The sequence below is a fragment of the Perca fluviatilis genome, chromosome 2, assembly GCF_010015445.1.
Source record: "Perca fluviatilis chromosome 2, GENO_Pfluv_1.0, whole genome shotgun sequence".
NCBI classification, from domain to species: domain Eukaryota; kingdom Metazoa; phylum Chordata; class Actinopteri; order Perciformes; family Percidae; genus Perca; species Perca fluviatilis.
The window spans coordinates 3,346,068-3,363,179 of record NC_053113.1 but is presented as its reverse complement, the minus strand read 5'-3'; the positions used below and the strand labels follow the sequence as shown (position 1 = coordinate 3,363,179).

At 49.6% G+C, this 17,112-nt stretch overlaps 1 protein-coding gene, 4 non-coding genes and 2 pseudogenes across 5 annotated transcripts; 5 read left to right on the top strand and 2 right to left on the bottom strand.

The window, feature by feature from the left end:
* The first annotated feature begins 795 nt into the window (after nucleotides 1–795).
* LOC120544814 lies at nucleotides 796–4,024 on the top strand. Its single transcript, XM_039778723.1, has 4 exons — nucleotides 796–990; nucleotides 1,253–2,297; nucleotides 2,383–2,548; nucleotides 2,776–4,024. Exons 1-4 carry the CDS (start codon nucleotides 833–835, stop codon nucleotides 3,828–3,830), a joined length of 2,424 nt encoding a protein of 807 aa, XP_039634657.1. The 5' UTR covers nucleotides 796–832; the 3' UTR covers nucleotides 3,831–4,024.
* A 958-nt stretch (nucleotides 4,025–4,982) lies between these two features.
* On the top strand, nucleotides 4,983–5,055 carry trnav-aac. Its single transcript has one exon. It is a non-coding gene; the product is annotated as a tRNA-Val (tRNA).
* An 8,041-nt stretch (nucleotides 5,056–13,096) lies between these two features.
* LOC120554688 lies at nucleotides 13,097–13,268 on the top strand (annotated as a pseudogene).
* Nucleotides 13,269–13,773: 505 nt separating this feature from the next.
* LOC120554392 lies at nucleotides 13,774–13,867 on the bottom strand (annotated as a pseudogene).
* A 694-nt stretch (nucleotides 13,868–14,561) lies between these two features.
* On the top strand, nucleotides 14,562–14,752 carry LOC120554594. The gene has a single exon (XR_005638528.1). It is a non-coding gene; the product is annotated as a U2 spliceosomal RNA (small nuclear RNA).
* Nucleotides 14,753–15,257: 505 nt separating this feature from the next.
* On the bottom strand, nucleotides 15,258–15,364 carry LOC120554338. Its single transcript, XR_005638374.1, has one exon. It is a non-coding gene; the product is annotated as a U6 spliceosomal RNA (small nuclear RNA).
* A 695-nt stretch (nucleotides 15,365–16,059) lies between these two features.
* Nucleotides 16,060–16,247, top strand: LOC120554609. The gene has a single exon (XR_005638534.1). It is a non-coding gene; the product is annotated as a U2 spliceosomal RNA (small nuclear RNA).
* The last annotated feature ends 865 nt before the right edge of the window (nucleotides 16,248–17,112 follow it).

Here is a 17,112-nt window from a genome sequence, read left to right as displayed (position 1 = left end):
TGAGCTGGAGGCGTTGGGGCTGTGGCCGGGGTCACGTCCTGTTCGTCATCCTATGAACATGCTGTCCTTGTGGCGTAATCCACCTCAGCCTGAGCTCATAGACTCAATCTCTGAGCTGCCATCACCTAAATACTGTCAGCTTCATCCTTTTTTGACTGTGCCGGAGCACACAATCATGGAAAGGGGAAGGGGGAACAATTACATCTTGCCCTGCCTTCATGATTGTCCCAACCCTCAGGTAGCTTCTTCTGGCGTTGGAAGGCCAAGAGTTATCATTGGCACCAGCGGCCAGTACTATATTTTAGCCTCACGGCTCACCTGCAAGGCCTGTAGGAAGTACTGGCATGCTGACAAGCCCCAGTGGCTGGAGAAACTACCAGAGCGCTTCAGCAACATTGTTCCGGCTTTCCTAACTCACAAAAAGGCCATCTGCAAGTCAGTAATGGATGAGATGAGGCGCAGCGGCAGATCACCGGAGGACATGGCTAAGCAGCTGACGGAGGCGCTCCACCTTAAATATGAGAGAGCCCACCTGGCCTACCTGCTCAGTGTGCAGAACGTCAGGGATGCTGAGGCAGGAGTTTGCGCCAGAGAACCATCACTGGGCTTCTCAGACAGGCAGACACTCGGCTCCATTCGGGTGGATACTCAGATGCTGACGGCTGGTGTGGAGTGTCTTATTTCTTCTCACTACCTGGTCGACTGCCTGGTCCGTGAGTTTCAACGGCAGGAGCAGCTCCTCACTCTGTTGCTACAGGGGACCTTTGGACAGTAGTACTCAGATCATCACACACGCAAAGTGGCTAGGAAGGTGGTGCTGTCATCCGGCACAATGTCTTCCTATGCCATAATGAATGAGAACTGGATGATCTTGAGCTGGGTGATGCTGCAGTCGGAGTGCGATCGGTCCCTCTATCCTCTGTATGAGGGGCTGTCTCGGCGCTACACTGCAGCTGGAGTGAGGAAGGCAAGCTACCAGTGGGTTGACAGGTATAAATATAAGTTTAAATTAAATGTATATACTTGTTTTTATGTTGTTTTGTTTGTTGTTGTCTTCATGTCCATTTTGTATTACTTAATTTGCAGTTTATTGTGTAATCTGACTCTCCTTGTTAATAGTCCATATAAATAAAAAACACAAAATTATATAGTAAACTTACAGTATATCCTTTTAAACTGTAAATATAATAAGACTCACTGTGTACAAAACATATTGTAGTGGCTCTAAGGAAATTCATTTTCAATGTTTTAGGGACTGCTGTGCTGCCTTCAAGGTCCTGGACCCTGGTCATCAGGAGCACCTGCTGTGGGACTGCTGGAGGACATCAGAGGCCACCGTGGCGAAGGCGACCTCTGGCAACCTGGCCAACAACAGTGCCTCGAGGAGCAAGTTTAACAAAGACATTGTCATCAAGTTAGACTTGTTTCACTGCATGAGGCGCTTTACCAGGGAGTGTGTGTCTGAACATCACCCTCTGTTCAGCTCCTTCTGCCAGTTCCTCTCTGCAGCTTTTGTTGTGGTGGACCAGAGGGATCTACAAAGGTTCACAGAGGCATACACCTTCTGTGGAATCTCTCCTGCAAATCCGACAAAGCAGCACATAAGAGAGCACTGCAGGACAAAGGTGCCACAGCCAAGGGAGCTGCTGCAGAGGGTTGAAGATGTGTTGCACCACTTCTACCTGGCAAAGGACGCCAATGATGTGCCCCTGTTTAAGGCGTCCATGCTGAAGTTGTGGAGGATCCAACGCGTCCACATCCTGAGAGGCTGCCTGAGCGACCCTGACGTCGGGGAGGGAATTCTCTACAGGTATGGTGGCACCTTGCAGCTCAACTACAACAAGGGTGCAGGAGCCGCTGTACCTGTTTGGATTCCAGTGAGAGGCACCTCTCAGCAGGAGGGCTTCCACTTTCACCAAGCCCAGTGGGTGACAGGCAACCGGGTGTCCTGTGAACTTTTCCAGGCCCAGGCAATGACTGGAGTGGTGCGGTGGAACTTCCAGAGGCTGGTGGACCTGAAACAGCCTGGTGTGGAGCTGCCAGCTGTGTTCGACCCCCTGTTAATTTCAGGACTGAACACAGCCTCTGTCAAGGTGACAGGCCAAGCAAAATATCCCAGGCTGCAAAATACAAACAGGGACACAGGGGAGAGATTTGGACTGCAGTTTGTGGAGCCAGGTTGTCGTCCTGTTGTGTTGAACTGGGACAAGCACAAGGTACAGCCCAACATCCCAGCTGCTGTAGCCATGGAGACAGAGGATCACTGCCCTGCTGCTGTGGTGGACACAGACTCTCAGGTAATCCAGACTAAACACTCACTGTTATCACTGACCGTCCGACAGACTGACTGACTAAATCACTATATTTTATGTTATATTTCAGGAGACCAGTGATGAGCCAGTTGGGGCGGTGCCCATCCTATCTTTCCAGCAGGGCACTGAAACCATTTCCCAATCCCAGCAGTCCCAGCAGTCCCAGCAGTCCCAGCCACCCTTGATACCAGCTGCGGCCAGAGCCAAATCCGAGACTCAGTCTTTGATGGATACAGGTATACATACCTCACAGTATAAAGCAGGCCTGATAATATTTAATAAGGAAAAACTTAGTGCATCCAAAGTTTAAAACTATGGAAGAATATAATATATGATAAATGTAACAAATTTAACTGATCAACTCTTCACACAATCAACATATACATTTTTTTAATCCATGTTTTATCCAAGTTTGGCAAAAAACAATATAATAAATGTATGCTTTATTGTTTACACCATTCAGGGGTAGCACCGCTGCCTGTTTCCTCCTCTCCCCGGGCCGCCCGCACTGGACCAATCAAGACGGGAGGCCTTGTTCAAGTCTTGGACCACAGCCGGTGGACAGAAGCCATGAGAGCGGCCATCGACGGGCTTCTGGTTAAGCACCATGGGTCAAAAGACTTTCTGAAGCGGGTGGACGCAGACTATGCTGCCATGGTCCAGAGGGCGTGCACTGACCCCAACAGCCTCCTTCATCCAACCACATGCCAACATATCTCCAGATATGTAAAGCATCTGGCCAAATTAAAAAACACCAGCTCCTCCCTCAATACCAGCCCAGAGAAAGTTTTGGAGACACAGCAGTTGTGGCAGAGTTTGACTACAGGCAGTCAAACGACCAGCGTGCCTGTCATAACTCTGCCTCCTGCTACTTTCAACCCTTCACCTGTTGCTCCACCCCAGGAGGAGTCTCTGAGTCGGGCTACAGTGGAGCAGATTGTAGCAGAGTTAATGCAAAAACAACAACAACATCAGCAGCAGCCACAGCAGCAGAAAAAAAAGACCAGGAACTGTGTAGCCTGTGGTCAGCCCAAGTCCCGGTATCTTGGCGATGGCTCATCAGTTCATTTCTTTTATCAGACACAAACAATCAAATACTTTTACTGCTCCACAAAGGTGTTTAAGACGTATGCAGACGAAGGCCTCACAAACCCTCGGATGTCTTTTGAGGACTTTGCTGCGTCTCCATTCTTTGAGCGGGAGCTGGAGGGCGCCAGACAGAGGGGGGCTGAGTGGAGGAGGGTGGCAGAGGAGAGGGCAAAGAGGAAGTCAGCAGTGCAGCTTCCAACAGGTCGTCTGTGCAGGTTCTGTCATCTACCCCTAAAGCAGGGCCCTGACAGCCCTCACATACATGACAGCTTCCCCGGGGTACCAGGGAAATACATCTACTGCCCCTCCAGAGTGTTCTCCCTCTACAAGGCACAGGGCATGAGGAAGGAGATGACCTGGGGGGAGTTCAAACTGTCGGGCTTCTATGAGACTGAAAGGGACAGATGGGTCGCAGAGAAAAAGAAATGAACACTTCAACTTCAAATATACCCTCTCACACACACACACACACACACACACACACACACACTACTGTTTCATTGTGATATTTTAGTTTATTCAACTTTATTCACCTTCACTGGATAGCTGGTCTGAATCATCATCATCACTTTTTCATCATCACATCACAGTCTCTCAGTTGTTCACATGCACTCTTCTGTAACAATGTAAATAAGTGTGTTAATATGTAATATTTTAATGATAAATAACAATTCAGAAAGTTTGTTATTATTTGTTTTTACATTTGTCTATATTTATTTTATTTTACACAGTGTGTACATTTTTATTGTGTGTTTTAGATTTGTATTGTGTTTTAGATCTTTATTTGGTGTGTTTTAGAATTAGGTAGTTTTTTAATAAAATATCTTGAAAGCATCACTGTGTCTTTATTTGACTGAGGAAGTAAACGTCTTAAAAAATGAAATAAAATTAAACATAAATTGATATAGTGCTTTGCTATTTTGTATCATTATACAATAATGTACTATTATTAAGTTGAATTCAACTTTTACCAGTAGCAGCATGTAAAAGTATTATTGTCATAACATTCAAATCATGAGTTTTATAATATTTCCACATCATTTGAAAAAAAAATATTGAATTAAATTTAACATTAAACGGTTAAAAACTTTATATATAATTGTTTTGTGTAATACAGACATGCTGTAGCATAAAATTCTGAAACAAATACAGGACAATTTGTTTGGGTAAGGGTGGATTCGAACCCTGCTCTTTTGGAGAGGCTTCCGGTCAGGAAAACATCTTTTTTTTTCTTTCCGTTTTTTGCGAAAAAGTCTTCTACACCTATACGCGACTGGCCTCCGCGTGACAGGCGGAGATACTGTCCACTATACTAACGAGGAATGCCCGAGGACTAAATTTGGCACGTCACTCGCTAGGTTGTGCTATTACATCATTTAGGCGACAGTGACTACATGTAGAAACATTTAGGTTTACTATATATTCACTGTCAGTCATATCCATGACAGAGCAGCTGTGACTGAATCCTGTTTAACATATCTATGTTTAAAAAATAGACATGTCAAACGGCATTTTGAACATTTGCAGTAAAATATGAATTGTGCATTTCCCGACGAACATGTGGAAAAACCCTTTTCGTAGGTTTCCGTAGTGTAGTGGTTATCACGTTTGCCTAACACGCAAAAGGTCCCCTGTTCGAAACAGGGCGGAAACATATTTGTTTGAGTTTACTTCGCACAATCAAACTCTGCTGATTTAAAATCTCAATAACCTGCATGGAAAACTGTCCCTGTCTTGAAATCGTGGCCAGGCCTACCAAAGTTTCCACAGTGCACTAGTCATCACATTCGCCTGACACGTAAAATGTCTCTGGGTGGAAAGTACATTTGTTTTCTATTTGATTACACTGAGTAATGAAATCAAATGATTCAGTCAAATCCTCAGCCGGGCAGAAACAGAGAACTTTGGAAACGAATGCAGACACCCACGTCAGTCAGTCTTATCGGTTAGATAAGCTTGCATGCCTTTCAGTAGCAGTTCCACCTCATGGTTTGTCCAAGCAAATAAATCCCTGGGCTTACTTTTCGCCGTTGTTGTTCTTTCTCCAAATTATTATCAGGATTTGAATAACATAATTGAGCATAGTTTAATAAAAAAATATTTAAATGTTTATGTAATTCTTTTGCTCTTATTGTTCTTAGCCTCGTTGTTCTTACCTTTCGTGAGGCTCAACCTCTTCGCATCATTGATGTTATTTAATGTTCCTGGATCCGTCTTACGTTCCTGCTTCCATCCTACGTTCCTGGATCCGGAGGTAGGTGATCATATCGTCACTGTAAAGCTCTCTTTGATAGCAGGAACATGGTCAATGCTGCTGTAAAACTGTTGTCTTTCTTGGACTATATCCACTTTAATAGTGTTTTCCTTAAAAACGCATATCTTTGGCTATGTTTAGGCCTTGTATCCACACTACTCCGGCATTTCCGCGACCCTTACGCAAAGACATTTGGAAACGTTGCTCAACCCGTTTAAGTTTGAAACTTGCAGGGTTGCGTTGTAGTCTGTACAGGCAGAAACTGAGAACTTTGGAAACGAATGCAGACACCCACGTCAGTCAGTCTTATCGGTTAGGTAAGCTTGCATGCCTTTCAGTAGCAGTTCCACCTCATGGTTGGTCCAAGCAAATAAATCCCTGGGCTTACTTTTCGCCGTTGTTGTTCTTTCTCCAAATTATTATCAGGATTTGAATAACATAATTGAGCATAGTTTAATAAAAAAATATTTAAATGCTTATGTAATTCTTTTGCTCTTATTGTTCTTAGCCTCATTGTTCTTACCTTTCGTGAGCCTCAACCTCTTCGCCTCATTGATGTTGTTTAATGTTCCTGGATCCGTCTTACGTTCCTGCTTCCATCCTACGTTCCTGGATCCGGAGGTAGGTGATCATATCGTCACTGTAAAGCTCTCTTTGATAGCAGGAACATGGTCAATGCTGCTGTAAAACTGTTGTCTTTCTTGGACTATATCCACTTTAATAGTGTTTCCTTAAAAACGCATATCTTTGGCTATGTTTAGGCCTTGTATCCACACTACTCCGGCATTTCCGCGACCCTTACGCAAAGACATTTGGAAACGTTGATCAACCCGTTTAAGTTTGAAACTTGCAGGGTTGCGTTGTAGTCTGTACAGGCAGAAACTGAGAACTTTGGAAACGAATGCAGACACCCACGTCAGTCAGTCTTATCGGTTAGGTAAGCTTGCATGCCTTTCAGTAGCAGTTCCACCTGATGGTTGATCCAAGCAAATAAATCCCTGGGCTTACTTTTCGCCCTTGTTGTTCTTTCTCCAAATTATTAACATTTGACTAACATAATTGAGCATATTTCAATGAAAAATATTGAAATGTTTATGTAATTCTTTTACTCTCATTGTTGTTCTTAGCCTCATTGTTCTTACCTTAGCTGAGCCACAACCTCTTAGCCTCATTGTTGTTGTTTTACGTTTCTGGATACGTCTTACGTTACGGACACATAGAGCCGATAATTGGCCGTTGGACAGTCTGGCGAGGTCAGTGACTCGAGTCTGTTCGGTGCGTTCCGTGCCGTCGTCCGTCCGAGGGGCCGTCGGCCTTCATTTTGGCCGATGTGACATGAGAATGAAAATGACAGAGTCAGCAACTGCATGGCCTATTTCTCGCTTAAAATGTTTTCATAAACACGTTTCGGTGAACTATTTTAGTACAACACGAGATCGTATTCTGAACAAGCCGCCATGACAGTCTGTCTTTGAATTTCGGAAGAAAACAGACCCACGTGACGCGTTCGTCCAATCAGCTGCCGGTTTTCATTTTTTGGGCAACAATACAGATTAGCGCCGCCTGCTGTTATGGAGACGTATTACGTCTCGTCTCTTCGGTGTTTTCTGAGGCATTTCTTTGACCAACTCGGGGAGACTGATCAGTCCAACTGCTTTTTCTGCCGACGGTTGGCCGTCTGGTTGTGTGTGTAAGCAGCTCAAAGCTCTCTTTGATAGCAGGAACATGCTCAGTGCTGCTGGAAAACTTTTGTCTTTGTTGGACTTTACCCATTCTGACCCTTTTTTCTAAAAACGCACATATTATTCTATGGTAAGGCCTCGTATTCACACCCACCGCTAACAGTAGTGTCGATGTAGCCTTGGTAAATAATTAAGAGGTAGAATATTCTCCCGTCGGGAATCGAACCCCGGTCTTCCCGGCGACCGGCGGAGATACTGTCCACTATACTAACGAGGAATGCCCGAGGACTAAATTTGGCACGTCACTCGCTAGGTTGCGCTATTACATCATTTAGGCGACAGTGACTACATGTAGAAACATTTAGGTTTACTATATATTCACTGTCAGTCATATCCATGACAGAGCAGCTGTGACTGAATCCTGTTTAACATATCTATGTTTAAAAAATAGACATGTCAAACGGCATTTTGAACATTTGCAGTAAAATATGAATTGTGCATTTCCCGACGAACATGTGGAAAAACCCTTTTCGTACGGTTTCCGTAGTGTAGTGGTTATCACGTTTGCCTAACACGCAAAAAGGTCCCTTGTTCGCAAGACGGGAAACATATTTGTTTGAGTTTACTTCGCGCACAATCAAACTCTGCTGATTTAAAATCTCAATAACCTGCATGGAAAACTGTCCCTGTCTTGAAATCGTGGCCAGGCCTACCAAAGTTTCCACAGTGCACTAGTCATCACATTCGCCTGACACGTAAAATGTCTCTGGGTGGAAAGTACATTTGTTTTCTATTTGATACATTTAACCCTTGTGTTGTCCTTTGGGTCAGAAGGACCCGTTCAGTTTATTTGACTTTTTGCATTGGCCTGGCGTTGCGCTTCGGGTCTTTCTGACCCATACCTTATTCCGTGGTATTTCTCTGCTACCGCGGCCCTGGCCTTCGGTCTTTCTGACCCATACCTTATTCCGTGGTATTTCTCTGCTACCACGGCCCTGGCCTTCGGTCTTTCTGACCCATACGTTATTCCGTGGTATTTCTCTGCTTACCGGTTCTGGCCTTCGGGTCTTTCTGACCCACACGTTATTCCGGGTATTTCTCTGCTACCGCGGCCCTGGCCTTCGGGTCTTTCTGACCCATACGTTATTCCGTGGTATTTCTCTGCTTCCGCGGCCTGGCCTACGGTCTTTCTTACCCATATCGTTATTCCGTGGTATTTCTCTGCTACCGCGGCCCTGGCCTTCGGGTCTTTCTGACCCATAACGTTATTCCGTGGTATTTCTCTGCTACCGCGTCCTGGCCTTCGGTCTTTCTGACCCATACGTTATTCCGTGGTATTTTCTCGCTACGGGTTCTGGCCTTCGGGTCTTTCTGACCCATACCTTATTCCGTGGTATTTCTCTGCTACCGCGTCTCTGGCCTTTCGGTCTTTCTGACCCATACATTATTCCGTGGTATTTCTCTGCTACCGCGGCTCTGGCCTTCGGGTCTTTCTGACCCATACCTTATTCCGTGGTATTTCTCTGCTACCGCGGCTCTGGCCTTCGGGTCTTTCTGACCCATACCTTATTCCGTGGTATTTCTCTGCTGCCGCTGCTCTCTGGCCTTCGTGTCTTCTCTGACCCATACCTTATGCGTATTTCTCTGCTACCGCGGCTCTGGCCTTTCGGTCTTTCTGACCCATACCTTATTCCGTGGTATTTCTCTGCTACCGCGCCCTGGCCTTCGGGTCTTTCTGACCCGTACCTTATTCCGTGGTATTTCTCTGCTATACCGCTGCCCTGGCCTTCGGGTCTTTCTGACCCGTACTTTATTCCGTGGTATTTCTCTGCTACCGCGTCTCTGCTACGCGGCTCTGGCCTTCGGGTCTTTCTGACCCACACGTTATTCCGTGGTATTTCTCTGCTACCGCGGCCCTGGCCTTCGGGTCTTTCTGACCCATACCTTATTCCGTGGTATTTCTCTGCTACCGCGGCTCTGGCCTTCGGGTCTTTCTGACCCATACCTTATTCCGTGGTATTTCTCTGCTACCGCGGCCCTGGCCTTCGGGTCTTTCTGACCCATACCTTATTCCGTGGTATTTCTCTGCTACCGCGGCTCTGGCCTTCGGGTCTTTCTGACCCATACCTTATTCCGTGGTATTTCTCTGCTACCGCTGGCCTCGTTTCGGGTCTTTTATCACCCATACCTTATTCCGTGGTATTTCTCTGCTACCGCGGCCCTGGCCTTTGGGTCTTTCTGACCCATACGTTATTCCGTGGTATTTCTCTGCTACCGCGGCTCTGGCCTTCGGGTCTTTCTGACCCATACCTTATTCCGTGGTATTTCTCTGCTACCGCGGCTCTGGCCTTCGGGTCTTTCTGACCCATAACTTATTCCGTGGTATTTCTCTGCTACCGCGGCTCTGGCCTTTGGGTCTTTCTGACCCATACCTTATTCCATGGTATTCAGGGGACTCCGGCCTGGCTCGTAGTAGTAACACAGAAATGGTAAGGGAGAAAAGGGGGAAAGAGACAAACCTCATCCTCGTCCTACTAAACACTTTTATTATACACACTGTTCACATTCGTCTTCTTGTTTTTGTCATCTTTGCTTCATCTTCTTCTTTTGGACCTGTGTACTCTTTGTACTCGGTTCAGCGGCCGGTTGTGACGCCGGCATGGCCCGTTGTGTGACTCTAAATTTGGAGCTGCATCATTTTCTCAAACACGCGGAACAAGAGGCAAGCGCGGCACGCTCAGCACGTGCGGTTTGCGTGATGCGCGAGGCACGTGCAGCACGCACGGCACGCGTAGCACGTGTAACACGCATAGCACGCTCAGCACGCTCAGCACGCAATGTCCCCCAAGTGGAAGAGATGGAAGAAGAAAACACAAAAGAGGAAGAAGAAGAAGAAGAAGAAGAAGAAGAAGAAGAAGAAGAAGAAGATGATGACCACAGCGACTCTGCCGAGGAAGACGAATGGTCATCCGGCGGGTGTGCGTCAGAAGACGACAGAGACAAACACGACGCCGCGGACGGAGAAAAAGACTGCCACGGAGAAAAGGACTGCCGCGATGCTGCCGGCCACGACGCGGGAGAAGAGGACTACGACGCCACTGACAACCGAGACGAACGAGGACAAGAACGAGGAGAAGACATGGCAGCAGCAGCCCAAGAGGGTGTACGGCAAAGGGAAGAAGAAGAAGAACAAGAAGAAGAACAAGAAGAAGAAGAACAACAACAACAAGAAGAACAACAACAACAACAACAACAACAAGACAAAGACAAAGAGGGCCAAGACGAGGAGGAGCAGGACGAGGAGCAGGATGAGCAGGACGAGGAGGAGAGCGAAAGGTTCGTGTCCAATAACGGTGAAATAGAATGGTCCTCGACGACGTATCATCCCCGACGCCCTCGACCTCGCCGCCACGCCGCCGAATACGAAGAGGAGGAAGAGGACCAACAACTGGACGATGAACGACAACAACATGACCAAGACGACGACGACGAGGAGCAACAACAGGCTCCAGAGAGCCCCGGACCCACAGAGTACGCGACCACGCGGCGTCGAGACATACTCTCCACGTTCGACCTGTTGGTCACGCGGCGCGAGATACTAGAGATCGCGGTGACCGCCACGAACCTCGAGGGCCCCAGGAAATGCGGCAACGACTGGAAAATGACGGACCGCGACGGGCTGCGCGGCTACCTCGGGCTGCTGCTCCTGCCGGAGTGTACAGGTCCCGAAACGAGGCCCTGGAGAGCCTGTGGCACGAGGAGAGCGGCAGGGCCATTTTCCGCGCCACAATGTCGCTGAAGCGATTCCACGCGCTCTCGCGACTGCTGCGATTCGACGACCGCGAGACGCGAGGCGCCAGACGAGCCTCGGACAAACTGGCGACCATACGAGACGTGTGGGACGCCTGGGTGCGACGTGACTGTGGACGAGCAGCTGGTTCCCTTTTGAGGTGAGTGTCGTAGTCGGGTTTGGGATCTCGCTGGCCATCGGCGGCGGGGCTCAATCCGAGCGCGCCGGCTGGATAAACAGCCGCAGCAGCAGCAGCAGCAGCAGCGGCGGTTGTCTTTCACAGAGTGGTCGGATAGAGTGGTCGGATAGCTTGCAGTGCAGCCCTCCCACAGACGCTGTACTGCTACATAATGTGTGCGTGTGGCCACCTGACCAGAGTTTGGTTTCTCCGGCCGCTGCTGCTGCTGCTGCTGCTGCTGTTTATCCAACCGGGCGCTGCTGCAAAAGCCCTCAAACGGACGGGAGTTGCCCGATCTCGACCCGTGGCGTGCTACCCCGTAGTTTACAATGCTTATGTGTGTGTGTGTGCGTATGTGCACACGGATGTTTTTAAATTTTTTATTGTTCTTTTTGGTATCCTTGTTTATTTTTATCTCTGTCTGCTTCTCATTTCGTCTTTGCACTCTGGTTCCTCTCCCGCCGAGTCCTTTCCCTTCCTCCTTCTCATTCTCCGTTTTAGCACGACACGCCGACACCAAGGTCGATGCTCCTTCCGCCAGTACATGCCCAGCAAGCCCGCCAGGTACGGACTCAAGTCTTCGGGTGGCCTGCGACACCGGCTCCAGCTATCGCGTGGAACATGCAGGTCTAACCGGGCAAGTCTGTGAGCGGCGAGCGCCGAGAGAAATCAGGGCCCGCGTGGTGATGGACCTGACCGAGGGCCTCGCGGAGACCAACGCGTCACATGTGACAACTTTTTTACCTCCTACGAGCTGGCCCGGTGGCTCCCTCCCGAGAGGCGCCTCACCGTGGTGGGCACGATGCCCAAAAACAAGCGGCCCCAGCGGCGCTAACTGTCGACTTTACAAAGGGCCGCGCGGTCTTCGTCCAAGTTTGCCTTCACGCCCACCGTCACGCTGGTGTCCTACGTGCCCAAGAAAAACAGGAACGTGGTGCTGCTGAGCACGCTGCACACGGGGGACGCGTAGTCGCGCCTCCAGGGCCGCCAAGCCCGACATCATCCTGCACTACAACAGCACCAGGGCGGCGTGGACAACCTGGGCATACAAGCTCGGCGCGATACAGCTGCCGCGAGGAAGACGACACGCTGGCCCTCGCCGTGTTCCAAAAAATTCTCGACGTGTCCGCCTACAACGCGTTGTGCTCTGGCGAGCTCAGGCCCGAGTGGCTGTCGGCAAGCTCAACAGGCGGGCGGGCTTTCCTCGAGACAGCTGGGCAGGGCTCGTCACTCCGCTCATCGGAGACGCTGCATCTCCCTCGCGACGCAAACCGTCTGCCGCTTGTCGAACCGTGGCCGCCGAGGTCAGGCCGCCCAGGTCAGGCACTGGTGTCACGCGAGCCCGACAAGACCAGCGAGGCGAGCGAGGAGGAAGAAGACGATGAGGAGGACGACGACGGCGGAAGCCGAACCGAGAGTGCCCAGCGAAGCGAAAAGGTGTCAGCTCTGTGCAAAAAAAGGACCGCGAAGACACACACCGTACGCGGTGGCTGCCAGAGATACATCTGCAGGAGCTGCAGCACGGTCCTACTGGCGGACTGCGTGAGGCAATAGCCTCTTGAGTCGTGGCCGGTTTGAGCTTCGTCTTTGACTTTCAAATAGTAGGCCAGGGTCCGGGGACCCGGCGACGAGGCGAAGCGAATGGAATAACATAGAATAAGCGAGGGTCCCGGGGACCCGAAGGACAGAGGCCGCGAGGCCAGTAGCAAATGCATAGAATCACAATAAGCCAGGGTCCCCGGGACCCGAAGGACGAGGCCGCGAGGCTAATACAAAACGTGAATAAACTAAACAAGTTCCCGTGACACGAAGGACAATACAAGGGTTAATATCTGATATGTCCTCTATCAGGGGACAACATATTAAATGGATTTTTGCCGATGGGAGTTGAAAAAGGGGCTCGCTCCGTTCGCTCCACGCATCAACCCGGTATTGCAGCGCGGCCGGGAACGGTGCACCTTTCTTCTGTCTTGTGTAAAACCAAATAACAATGCGCACCGAGCTGCCCCGTGGTTGTGCTTGATACTGGACCAAACGCGACATGCGTCGCAGTGGCTTGCAGACTTCATGGCCGGGGGTTGTCACAAGAACCGCTCGTTTTGACTGAATGGTTTGACAGAGGGAACAGCCTGGCGTAGGAGACGAGGGCGTCCTTGTGCACCATGAGGGCACTCTGCTTACTACTGCCCCCTTTGTCTCTCTCCCTCGGCGGGATACTACGATGGTCACAACGTATCCCGTCCGTTGCCGAGCAGCCACCTGAACGTCGAACCCTGCACCTGCCGATGATTGGTGGTCGCGCTACCTACTGTGCAACCCTATCCCTCGCCTAAGAACGCACCAGTTCGGGGCAGTGGCAGGGACCCCCTTTTGGCGGGTGAATGCCAATGCTCCTCAGAAGGCCACCGCAGTGGGTCTTTAGTGCAGAGATTCATGTCTTTAACAGCTTGGGGCAATACGTGCAGATCAAAATGTGGTAACGCTTCACGAATTTGCGTGTCAGCCATGCTAATCTTCTCTGTATCGTTCCAATTTTGTCATATGTGCTGCCTGAGCAAGCACATTAGAGCCTCAGGTGCTGCCTACAATTTAAACCCCTTGTTGTCATACTGACACCTTCACAGCGGTGCAGGCTGGAGGTCCAAATTCTGTAGGTAAGTACGTATCCAATGTCACAATAGCAAGGGGTGAGGTCTTTCTCCCCAAGACATAAATGTCTTCTTGCAATTTGTTTAAACTGCCAGCTAATTCTGTGTCCATGTTTAATATAAAAAAGGAAAATCCAAAAATTCCCTGACAGTGGCAAGGGCAAGGGGGTGGTGCCCAATTTGCCCTTCAGGACAGAGGCTGGACTTGGGCCCCAGTTGCCGTTGGGCTCTGATGGCCAGTAGGGGGTGCCACAGCAGATGCTCCAGTGGGCCAGAGTTTGACTTGTGTCTTATGTTTGGGTAAATGCATAGTTCTGAATTAGGCTCAGCCAACGACTGCCTGGGCCAGATTCTTTAGAAGGGCTTGTTTAGTATGTCTGACTGATTGTTGTTGTAGCCAGAAAGAACTCAGGAAGCTTCGAGCCATATGACCTTTCCCCCATGGCAGTACCAGTGGCTCTCTTTAACCAGCCTTGGGTGCTTCACCATGGAGCGCTTGGGCGGGGGTGCTAAGTAGCAGCTATTGTTATGCCCAATCAAAAGTACTGGACCATGACAAGTGATAACCGTCCGGGGAGGTTGCATCGGACAGCAAATAGGCGGTGCTCATTGCTTCTCGGCCTTTTGGCTAAGATCAAGTGTAGTATCTGTTCTTATCAGTTTAATATCTGATATGTCCTCTATCAGGGGACAACATATTAAATGGATTTTTGCCGATGGGAGTAGAAAAAGGGGCTTGCTCCGTTCGCTCCACGCATTGACCCGGTATTGCAGCGCGGCCGGGAACGGTGCACCTTTCTTCTGTCTTGCGTAAAACCAAATAACAATGCGCACCGAGCTGCCCCGTGGTTGTGCTTGATACTGGACAGCAAGCTGCGCGTCGCAGTGGCTTACAGACTTCATGGCCGGGGGTTGTCACAAGAACCGCTCGTTTTGACTGAATGGTTTGACAGAGGGAACAGCCTGGCGTAGGAGACGAGGCGTCCTTGTGCACCATGAGGGCACTCTGCTTACTACTGCCCCCTTTGTCTCTCTCTTCGTGGGATACTACGATGGTCAAAACGTATCCCCGTGCCGTTGCCGAGCAGCCACCTGAACATCTGACCCTGCACCTGCCGATGATTGGTGGGGTCGCCACCGCTTCTCTACGCCCTATCCCTCGCCTCAGAAGCGCCAGTTCCGGGCAGTGGCAGGGGACCCCCTTTTGGCGGGTGAATGCCAATTGCTCCTCAGAAGGCCCCCGCCAGTGGGTCTTTAGTGCAGAGATTCATGTCTTTAACAGCTTGGGGCAACACGTGCAGATCAAAATGTGGTAACGCTTCACGAATTTGCGTGTCATCCTTTCGCAGGGGCCATGCTAATCTTCTCTGTATCGTTCCAATTTTGTCATATGTGCTGCCTGAGCAAGCACATTAGACCCTCAGGTGCTGCCTACAATTTAAACCCCTTGTTGTCATACTGACACCTTCACAGCGGTGCAGGCTGGAGGTCCAAATTCTGTAGAAGTAAGTACTCTCCAATGTCACAATAGCAAGGGGTGAGGTCTTTCCCCCCAAGACATAAATGTCTTCTTGCAATTTGTTTAAACTGCAAGCTAATTCTGTGTCCATGTTTAATATAAAAAAGGAAAATCCAAAAATTCCCTGACAGTGGCAAGGGCAAGGGGGTGGTGCCCAATTTGCCCTTCAGGACAGAGGCTGGACTTGGGCCCCAGTTGCCGTTGGGCTCTGATGGCCAGTAGGGGGTGCCACAGCAGATGCTCCAGTGGGCCAGAGTTTGACTTGTGTCTTATGTTTGGGTAAATGCATAGTTCTGAATTAGGCTCAGCCAACGACTGCCTGGGCCAGATTCTTTAGAAGGGCTTGTTTAGTATGTCTGACTGATTGTTGTTGTAGCCAGAAAGAACTCAGGAAGCTTCGAGCCATATGACCTTTCCCCCATGGCAGTACCAGTGGCTCTCTTTAACCAGCCTTGGGTGCTTCACCATGGAGCGCTTGGGCGGGGGTGCTAAGTAGCAGCTATTGTTATGCCCAATCAAAAGTACTGGACCATGACAAGTGATAACCGTCCGGGGAGGTTGCATCGGACAGCAAATAGGCGGTGCTCATTGCTTCTCGGCCTTTTGGCTAAGATCAAGTGTAGTATCTGTTCTTATCAGTTTAATATCTGATATGTCCTCTATCAGGGGACAACATATTAAATGGATTTTTGCCGATGGGAGTAGAAAAAGGGGCTTGCTCCGTTCGCTCCACGCATTGACCCGGTATTGCAGCGCGGCCGGCGGTACCACCTTTCTTCTGTCTTGCGTAAAACCAAATAACAATGCGGCACCGAGCTGCCCCGTGGTTGTGCTTGATACTACGGACCAAAGCGCGACATGCGCGTCGCACGTGGCTTGCAGACTTCATGGCGGGGGTTGTCACAAGAACCGTTCGTTTTGACTGAATGGTTTGACAGAGGCCCGGCCACGCGTAGGAGACGAGGGCGTCCTTGTGCACCATGAGGGCACTCTGCTTACTACTGCCCCCTTTGTCTCTCTCTCCCTCGTGGGATACTACGATGGTCACAACGTATCCCACGTCTGACCCCTGCACCTGCCGATGATTGGTGGGGTCGCCTCGCTTCTCTGCAACCCTATCCCTCGCCTCAGAGCGCACCAGTTCGGGGCAGTGGCAGGGACCCCCTTTTGGCGGGTGAATGCCAATGCTCCTCAGAAGGCCACCGCAGTGGGTCTTTAGTGCAGAGATTCATGTCTTTAACAGCTTGGGGCAACACGTGCAGATCAAAATGTGGTAACGCTTCACGAATTTGCGTGTCATCCTTGCGCCTCCGGGATAAGCTTCTTCTCCTTACCTGTGTTTCACATGGAAGATCCCGCCTCTCGATGTCAGTGACTGTCATTGGCTCATCTACATGTGAAACAGTCGAATGGGGTTGACTTGACCGCAGCCATTGGCCTGTTTCACTTAGCTGCTGTGCTGTGATTGGACAACCCGCCCCTCCTCCACACCCCAACGGTAACGTTCAACGTCATGTAGGCGCGTTCACTGTCGTACGCCGGAGATTTCTTTTCAACTCCACGGACATTTATTACAAGGTAAGACCAACGTTATTGTCTGTAAGGACGCAACAAGCGTAAAATATAGTTTTATATATTAC

Coding starts and splice junctions, on each gene's coding strand:
- LOC120544814 (XM_039778723.1), top strand. CDS start 833: ATGTCTTCCTATGCCATAATGAATGAGAACTGGATGATCTTGAGCTGG. Junction 991..1,252: donor AGCTACCAGTGGGTTGACAG/GTATAAATATAA, acceptor TCAATGTTTTAG/GGACTGCTGTGCTGCCTTCA. Junction 2,549..2,775: donor TCAGTCTTTGATGGATACAG/GTATACATACCT, acceptor TACACCATTCAG/GGGTAGCACCGCTGCCTGTT.